Source organism: Sebastes fasciatus, chromosome 20 (genome assembly GCF_043250625.1).
Source record: "Sebastes fasciatus isolate fSebFas1 chromosome 20, fSebFas1.pri, whole genome shotgun sequence".
Classification (NCBI taxonomy): domain Eukaryota; kingdom Metazoa; phylum Chordata; class Actinopteri; order Perciformes; family Sebastidae; genus Sebastes; species Sebastes fasciatus.
In genome coordinates, this window is record NC_133814.1 from 6,080,078 (window position 1) to 6,089,868 (window position 9,791).

A 9,791-nucleotide genomic window follows, 5' to 3' on the forward strand; every position below is an offset into this window, starting at 1 on the left:
TCAGCGTTGCCTAGTTTGACTGTTTGAACAGAGTTTGTGAGTTTCAGGAGCAGCGATTGACAGCTGCTGTAGAGACGCCTCAGCTCTGATTGGTTGTTTTTGTTCAGGCACAGTGAAATCTTGCAAATGCCATCAGGAACACTAGGAGGAGGCAGAGGAACATCATTTTTTATTATCACAGATTATCTGTGTCATGAACTACTGTCAGGATATAGTGTAGTGACAGTTTTTAAAAAAAAATATTTTTTATATTTGCTCAGTTACCGACTGCAGCTTTAAGCAATGTCAAAAAACAACTATATCATGCAACGCATCCTATCAGTAAAACGGAACAATAAAGTCAGCTCTTTATTTTTGACTATTTTATTTTGATTTATAGTTATAGTTTTTTTCTTTTCAGTGTGATTTACATGAATTGGCATTTCCATTTCGGTCTCAGCACTCCATAACAATGTTTTCACAGCATCAAATATCAGTGTGTGAGATCTAAAAGATCTCAAAAATACAGCAAATCTGTCGCTGTGCGTTTATCAGAACACTCTGAATATCCGTCATTCTTTTCCCAAATCTACGGTACAATTTCCAAAGTCATCTGTATCTGGAAATAACGTGAATCTGTTAACCTGGACATTTCCGTAGCTATGTCTGAAAAGGCATTGTTTTGTTGTTAACAGTGAATTGTGAAACTATATCTAACTAAATGCAAAGCAGCAAAAGGTGCCAGCTTGTCTAATGTTAGCTCCACCCCAGTTTACAATCAGTTTCATCCTTTTTACACATTAACCCAAAGTTTACCTGATGTGTTATTTCTATCTGTATTTTCTATAAAAAAATATAAGTCACTTAGAGCATAAGTAGAAAAATAAAAACTAAGACATTCAGGACAGTTATTTGCCTTCATAAAATATACAAAATCAGGAGTGGAAGTACGTTAAGTGGTTGTCCGAGTCCCTTGTTCAAGTGTAAAACTTCCCTGTTGGTTCTCTTTGTGAAGACATTAAAGTCAGTGCAGTGTGTGTCTGTGTCCCAGTGTTGGTACAAGTTGGTCAGAAGGTTGATCAGAGGTTGATCAGAGGTTGATCGGTGGTTGGTCAAGGCACTTCTTCTCCAGAGTGGAGCTCAGCCTCTCACTGGCGCTGCTGCAGGACTCCAGAGCTTCACTGTTCCTGCACGTTCACAAAGACAAAACGTACATGGTGTATCACACTGCAGCAGGAACTAATGTGACACTTTTTTTCCAACTGGTTACAAACTGTTCTACACTACTTTTATTCATAGGTTTCACATTGACTGACAAGTAAGAGGCTGTGTCCACCAAGGCGTTTTTTTCCTGAGGCCATCGTATTTTAAAATTCTTTGCAATGGGAGCGCCGTGTATTTACGCTTTGCTACAAACGGCAGCAGTGTGCCGAGCACCTATTCTGTGCCGAGCGCTGCACGTTTGGCGTTTTTTTTCTGTTCGCTGAGTTTGAAAAATGTTCAACTTTGGGTAAAACACTGTCGCATTTTACGCAGTCTTCCAACTCCACAGTTGAGGAGGAGCGGGACAAATAGCCGACCACAAAGACGTGATCAAATGTGTTTTATTTTGAGTATGTTGTGGTCTTATTGTGAAAAATCATCACCCTACTTCCACAGTCTCTCACAAACACATTGTTTTCTGCTATTTTCATGATTTTGTGAATTGTACCGTGTTCTTTTTCTGTATAATCTCATTACTTGATGCTTTGACAACATTGTCCTTGTTACATTCATGTCAATAAAGCATATTGAACTGAATTAATAAAGTTGACCTGAATCTGAACTCGCCCACAAAATCTCATGAACCTACATAGACCGGCAGGCCCTTCCCTTAATCCAGAACAAGGGCCAGAGCAAGTACTCTAGCAACTAGCAACCAGACACACCAAAGCATCTCAGCTGAAAAACTCCTGAGCCTCCAAAGTGCTCTCAAGTGCTCCCAGCTGGCCGTTTTCAGAAGGGCGCCTGGCGTTTTTAGCTGGGAAAATAAAAACCCTTTGGTGGACCCGGGCCCTTCATGTGTAGATAAAAGATGATCCTACTTGGACATGAAGGTGTGAAGCAGCGAGGCGTGCTGCTGAGGGAAGTATTCCTGCTGGACAGCGTGCTCCAAACACAACAGCTGACCTGGGACCAGTGACACCTTTTTCATCTTCCCCTCTCCCTGAAACACAGAACACAAAAGTAGAAACCAAATTGAACACATTTTTAATCAAAAATACTATTTTATATCAAACCTTTCAACTGTGTTATTGTCTAAAGATAATTAAAGTTACTATGTGCAGAACTTCAATGTGATTTGACTGAATTAAGCAATCCCAGTGCCCATTAGTTCTGTATCAGACTCGTTGGAGACACAGGGTTGGGAGTGTTGCGGCAGCACTGTACCTTGAGGAGTCCTATCATGACCAGCAGCGTGGACAGGAAGCAGTATGACTGGAAGGCTGAGCCACAGAGGAGCTTCTTCAATACAGCGTCTGTGGGACACAGGGATGCAGGTGATTTAGATCAATCAACAACACTATTTGACCCACTAGTGAAACACTTCATATAAAAGCAGCATTTTATTCACCAAAAGTTTCAAGGACAGCGGTCTTGGTCTCTGGTTCCTCGCTGTACAAGGAAGCGATTTTCAGAAGGATATCAGCGGCCTTGTGTGGATCAGATGCATCCACCTGGTGAGAAAAGAGATTAGTTTTATTATATCCATTCTGTACACCTAACCTAGGACAGTAAACATCAAAAAGTACAGCTACATCAGATCGTGGGAGCAGCAAACAACCTGCTGGTACTCTTGATTTTCACTTCTTTTAGATTCTTACCTGTTGCTGCAGGTCTGTCCTCGTCTCTCCCAGCTGGAGGAGCTTCTCTGCAGAGGGGCAGCTCAGGAAAGACATGATCTCTGCCTGAGGGGGGACACAGTCACAATCAGAGAACACAACAACAAAATGACCAGACTACAATAACTCATTTGTTTAGAAATTAACAATATAGACCCAACACCTACTGGAAGACGAATAACTACAAGCTGACCTGTCGTCTGGTAAATACATAAATATGAAAATGTATGCATCGTGTATTTGGTGTCTTATCTTACTGAGCTCTGAGGTTTTGCAGGACTGTCGTCTTTTTTCATCATTCCGTTTTCCCTCCCAATTTCACCGTCCTCCTCATTGTCTTCATTACAGTCGTCACTGACATCATCATCATTGTCATCGTCGTCGTCATCTTCTTCATCCTCGTCATCAGGTTCTCCCTCATCATCACTACAGTGAAGTCATGAGAGAGACATTTTTTTTTCTCAGTAAATATTGTTCAATTACCAATCCGATCAGAGAGAAGTTGTGTTTTTGTCCTGAAGGAACTAGACAATAGCTTCAGGAAAGATTTTTTGGATTACTTAAAGGGTTACTTAGGTATTTTTCAATCTGAGGCCTGTACTACGAAGCGAGTTCAACATACCCAGGGTATCTTCTCGTTATCTGGCTTAACTAACCCTGACAAACTAGATCCCGCTAAACGGTCCTACGGCGGTGTTTATCAACTCGGTAAATCAACCCAGGGTTTCTCAATCTGACTGTGAGCGCGTTCACATGAAAGTGGCGGTGTTAACAGCTTATGACCCTGGACCCTATTTCTCAGTGGTTTTGTATCTAACTGACAACAACTTTTGAGGGATAACGCTGTAATTGGCAGCCACGAAATGAGCAGGGAGGGCAATTGAGCAGCGTCAATATAACGTTACGTCCACTAAAAGTGCTTGTTTTTACCACTGACAGACTCAGATTGTTATTGTAAGTGTCTGACTACATTATGGAAAAGACCCTACAGAGAAATAAAACAGTTTTTCTTACCTTTCGCTTGATCCAGTCTGTTTGTTATTGTGTGCAAGTCCCGCTCAAGGAGAAGTCCCGTTGTGAAATCTGATGGAATACGGGCGGCCATCGAATTCAAAGACCTCATCCAGGCCATGACCTTGAAACTCGTTTAGATGACACTGAGCTATGCTTCCTGTACCCGCGTTTCCACCCTGGATGTATTCCACCATTGTCCTCCGGCAACACGTCGCCTCGCCAGATTTCAGAACGACACTTCTCCTTGAGCGAGACTCTTTCCATAATATCAGATACTTATAATAACAATCAGAGGCTGTCATGGCAAAAACAAGCACTAGTGAAGTAGATGACGGGCCAGCCAATATTGCAGCCCCGAAGCAGCTGCTGTCGGCAGCACTCTCCCTCAATACTGGACCAGTTTCAGAAATTGTCTCTATTATCTATCTAAACATGGAAAAATAGGGTCCAGGTTGAAAAAATACGGAAGTTACCTTTTAACATCACACACACACAGACGTGTATTACCTGAGTGATGCCAGCATGTCTCCTTTGTCCATGTTTTCCATAGCTTCCCTCAAGGACTCACAGCCCTCCTCTCCCAGACAGTTACCTGTTAGAGTCACATACAACAGTAACGTTCACCTGCTGTATCATCATTTTCTTATTCTTTTGTTTTCAGGTTAAACAAAATCATATTTAACCGAAATGTCACAACTTTTCCTACATTTTCATTACATTTAACAATTTTTGAAGAAAATTACAATTCTTTGGGAAACTAATTCCATAACTTTTCCCGGATTTTCACGGCCTCTCATGTAACAGCTACTCCTATAAGGATAGTGAGACCTGTTCCACAGTCAGTGTTCGTACCGTTCAGATCCACTTTCTCCATGTCCGGTTTGTCCATTACAGCCTGAGCCACCACCAGAGCTGCTGCCTCCGTGATCTCACCAAATGACAGATTGAGATCCTAAAGACAAAAAAACATAGTAGAGCACTGTAACAAGGCAGACACAGACAGACAGACAGAGAAAAGGCTGAGCTTTGATGGTGAACTGACCTTGAGGATCGGCAGCCCCTCTCTGAGGACAGCGGCGAGGGCAATGGCTCCCTCGGAGCGGACCAGACAGTCTCCAAAGTTGATCACCTGAACGTTCCTCAGGTGCCTCAGAGCCTGTGTGGCCGACAGGAGAAACGGTTTGACTCAAGCACACAGGCTGGCTACACGCCTTCTCTACTTATATACGGAGTGTGTGAACAGGCCTTACCTGTGCCATGGCCAGTGTTCCCCTCTTGGTGAAGGTGTTGTCGTTGAGGTTGAGGACGCGGAGCTCTGGGTTGTGTCGCATGGCTGAAGCTAACGCCATCACACCGGCGTAGTTGATACCATTCTGGGGCATGTGGACTTCTTCCAGGCTGCCCATCAGCTTACATGGGAAAAAAGAGAGGAGTGTAAGATTTAAATATACAGTGATACAAAACAGAGAAAAGCTGCAAATCCTCAGAGGCTGGAACAGGGAAATGTTTTGCTTGATAAATGACTATTAAAAGGGATAGTTTGGGTACTTATCCATGCTGGTCTACCACTGCCTCAATCGATTAGTTTGTTTGTGTTATTGTGTGACTTTGGTTAGTTCAAGTTCACCAAAGTCACACAATAACACAAACCGATCGAGGCAGCGGTAGACTAACAACCCCCGTGTTCTGCAAGGTAAAATTACAGGGTTTTTTAATGGAGTCTGGTGGCTTTGGCGAAAGCATAAATGGATACAATGGCTTCAGTTCCCTGTCAGAAAGGGCTGTCTGACAACGACGTAAAGGGGTGAAAACATTCTAAATATAGCGTACACTTACACTGATTTTTTGTTTTTTAGTTGGGACTTTCTTTTAGGTGGTTAATACACTAATTATAGACAAGTACCTCATACATAACAATTAGTTGATTATCAAACAGCTCTCAAAATGTTTCCCCAATAATCAGATTATGTAACAGTTAAGTAAATCTTATATATATATATATATATATATATATATATATATTCAAACATACAGTACAGTATAAAGATTTTTTTTTTTTTCTCAACTGATAACTGTTCGTACTAACTGTAATCACTCCTGTGTTTACAGGTATTCATGGTGTAAAGCTTCAACCGCATCAGAAAAAACTTGATTTGGTAGTCTAGTTAAAAAAAAAGCTGTTAATCAATGTTGGGGGTGATTATTTTCAACCTGAAAGGCCTTAGCCAGGGCGCTGGCTCCTTCATTCTCCAGGCGGTTCCTCCCTGCGATGAACACTCTCAGTTTGAGTGGAGCTCCGTGTGCTGATGACTGTCTGTGGCACTGAATCAGAGCTTCTGCCAGGATCTACACAAAGCAAACAGCACTGTTAAAACTACACTGTAATGCAAACATATTAAAACCGGATCTGTGTGGAACATTTTCGTGGTGGTTTATTGTGAATCTAGGGTTCTTTTCTACCAGCTTGTTTGGGGGAGAAGACAAAACTAATATCTGCTATTTGGTAGTGCGTGGAAATTTACAGCGTTAAACCTCACCTTTCCTCCTCCGATCCCCATGCCACAATTGTTGAGCCTCAGCTCCCGCAAGGTGTGGCAGGAAGGGCCCTTCAGCAGCTGCTCGATCCCCTTCACGCCATCTGGCCCAAAGGCGTTATCGCTCAGGTCCAGCTCGGTCAGCCTGGCCCCTGCACTCATTAAGGCGCTGCCCAGAGACCTCTGATGAATGCACAGAAAGAGAAGAAGTATATTACAACACATCATCACATATAATTCCTGAAAACTGCATAAACCAGTGTCTGAAATTCTCACCAGGGCTGTTGGGATTTCAGAGCGCAACCTTCCCGTGAACATGTCACTCCAATAGCATCTCTGTAAGACACAAAGGGCTTTAAACAGAAAGAAAACAGCATTGTGTGTCTTCCTTACTACAACAATGGGCAGGAGGGAATATAAAAGTATCATAAGTAAATGTGGTCTGGCCCATATCTGTTCACTGTGAATGCAATCTATGAACCTGGAGCTGGTCTTTGCCCTCCAGAGCCTTGGCAATGGCCCGGGCTGCGTCCACTCCCACAGTGTTCCCCTCCAGACGCAAAGCTCTCAGACCCTGGTACTGCTCAATCTCACGAACCAGCTCCTCCACTGAAAGCACAGAGAACAAAACAGGTTGTTAGGTCTGAGGAGAAAACAGCCACCAGTCTTCTGCTGTCTACAGTACAGCTGATCCTAGAGTCCCTGTATACCAGGCAGTTACAACGGATAGCCAGCTACATCTCACAAGATAACTCTCATCCTCTGTCTGGTGAGTTCCATCTGGTCGGAGGTTTAGGGTTCCAAGGTGTAGAACAAAGCGCTACAGGAACAGCTTTGTTTCCGCTGCAATTGTTCATTTAAATAACTCCTAGCAGCTTTTGCACATATTTATGGAAAGTTTATCTCTTTTCTCATTTTATTGTTTCTTTTTTGTCCTGATATTTCAGTGCTTTTTTATATTGTTCTTGTGGCATTCTTTTCTTTTTGCTGGGTCCTGATCCCAGTAAGCCTTTGAGTACTTTGTCATGTTTCTGGTATGTCTGTCTCTTGTCTTTGCTCTACCTTATTGTCAATACGGATGCCATCCTCTATTTTTGCTGCAAAACAAATCTACCTATGGTTACAAATAAAGTCACCTGAACCTGAACAGAAAATGAAAAAGAGAAAACAAAGCTCAACATCTGACCTGATTCTGCATTGTCCAGCTTCAGTCCCAAGCCTTTATAGCTCAACTCATCCCCGACGTGGGTCTTTGAAAGAGCATCAGCCAGCTGAGCAATGTCATCAGAGGCCATAGTGACTCTAGAAACATCCAGAAGTCACACATTAGAGAGGATTATCACAGTTTAGCAACTTTCTCAACATATAAATGAGCAGAAGTAACGTTACAGTAACCTTAGTTAATCCCAAATCAATAAATGATGTTCAATGACAGTGGATATATTACAAACAGATCATTTATAACAACAGTAACAGTTCAGAAGAGCTATATCAACAACAGCCATGCTAGCTAGTTAGCCTCACCGGTGCTAGCTAGATAACGATAGTAACGATAGTAACGATAGTAACAGTGACACCGAGGAGCTACCGGTCACCTAACACTGATGTGACGGTGTTATAACGTGTATTCTCGTGTCTTCTCGGTCACTGAATCAGTCACACAGCTCAGTGAAGCCCTGAACTCACCACAAAGAGAAAGAGTAGTTTCCAATGAAGCGATGGCGAACACACGCCGCTCTCTTCCGGGGGCAGCGCGCCGGTTGCTCAACCGTGTGACGTCATGCCGTTTCTTCTTCGTTGATTCTGTTTACGTCAGTTAAAACTGATCTACAGTGTTGTACCGCCACCTGCTGTTACTATGGTTACTATCCTGAACTACATCATAACTGCTTGGATTTATTTCAGTGCTGAGCTCTCTAATAATAATAATAATAATAATAATAATAATAATAATAACAATAATAATAGTAATAATAATAATAACAATAATAATAGTAATAATAATAATAATATTATTAATAATAATGATGATAATAATAATAATAATACTTACACACCAAAAAACTGACAATAACTTGATATTTTCAGGTGGAATTTCATTTAATTCTCACTGTGCAATATCATTTTCCACTTGTGCAATTTTGTTAATAGTCTGTTTATTGTCAATACTGTATATACTGCTCCTATTTTTATACTTCCTTCTATTTAAATGGTTCACTTTCCCCTTTGCTGCTGTACACTGCAAAATTCCCCACTGTGGGACTAATAAAGGAATATCTTATCTTATCTTATTAATAATAATAATAATAATAATAATAATAATAATAATAATAATAATAATAATAATGTAGACTAAACTTATTAATTATTAACTTATAACTTATTAACTAAACTAAAATTATTAATTTTAGATATTTACAAACACACACACATATATATATATACATATATATATATATACATATATATATATATGTATGTATATACAATATATATACAATAACCAAGAGTATATTAAGTGGGTAAAATTAACTCCATCTCGACCATTAAAATGCTGTCTACACATGATTGTACCTGTAATAATAAGACCATTCTACTAATTGTTTTACTTACATTATACAGATGGTGATGATACTTGTGCAACATTTTAACATTTTGAATACAGGACCTACACTTGTAATGGGGCAGTATTTGTACACTGTGGTGTTATTACTGATGAATACCACAGTATGGTTTTACTGTGGTGTTATTACTGGTGAATACCACAGTATGGTTTTACTGTGGTGTTATTACTGATGAATACCACAGTATGGTATCACTGTGGTGTTATTACTGGTGAATACCACAGTATGGTATCACTGTGGTGTTATTACTGGTGAATACCACAGTATGGTATCACTGTGGTGTTATTACTGATGAATACCACAGTATGGTTTTACTGTGGTGTTATTACTGATGAATACCACAGTATGGTATCACTGTGGTGTTATTACTGGTGAATACCACAGTATGGTATCACTGTGGTGTTATTACTGGTGAATACCACAGTATGGTATCACTGTGGTGTTATTACTGGTGAATACCACAGTATGGTATCACTGTGGTGTTATTACTGATGAATACCACAGTATGGTATCACTGTGGTGTTATTACTGGTGAATACCACAGTATGGTATCACTGTGGTGTTATTACTGATGAATACCACAGTATGGTATCACTGTGGTGTTATTACTGGTGAATACCACAGTATGGTATCACTGTGGTGTTATTACTGGTGAATACCACAGTATGGTATCACTGTGGTGTTATTACTGATGAATACCACAGTATGGTATCACTGTGGTGTTATTACTGATGAATACCACAGTATGGTATCACTGT

The 9,791-nt window shown here is 40.7% G+C and overlaps 1 protein-coding gene across 2 annotated transcripts; it reads right to left on the minus strand.

The window, feature by feature from the left end:
- Window positions 1–347: 347 nt before the first annotated feature.
- rangap1b (Ran GTPase activating protein 1b) lies at window positions 348–8,250 on the minus strand. Of its 2 annotated transcripts, none has more exons than XM_074620987.1 (16): window positions 8,096–8,250; window positions 7,596–7,711; window positions 6,891–7,018; window positions 6,686–6,745; window positions 6,413–6,592; window positions 6,087–6,221; window positions 5,126–5,284; window positions 4,918–5,031; window positions 4,728–4,827; window positions 4,383–4,467; window positions 3,119–3,287; window positions 2,844–2,927; window positions 2,594–2,696; window positions 2,410–2,498; window positions 2,064–2,185; window positions 348–1,166 (listed from the first exon to the last, which is right to left on the minus strand). In XM_074620987.1, the coding sequence occupies exons 2-16, from the start codon at window positions 7,702–7,704 to the stop codon at window positions 1,070–1,072; spliced, it is 1,734 nt and encodes a 577-aa protein (XP_074477088.1). In that variant the 5' UTR covers window positions 7,705–7,711; window positions 8,096–8,250; the 3' UTR covers window positions 348–1,069. The 2 variants fall into 2 exon arrangements, with proteins under 2 accessions (XP_074477088.1, XP_074477089.1); XM_074620988.1 differs by lacking the exon at window positions 8,096–8,250 and adding an exon at window positions 7,934–8,070.
- Window positions 8,251–9,791: the final 1,541 nt, after the last annotated feature.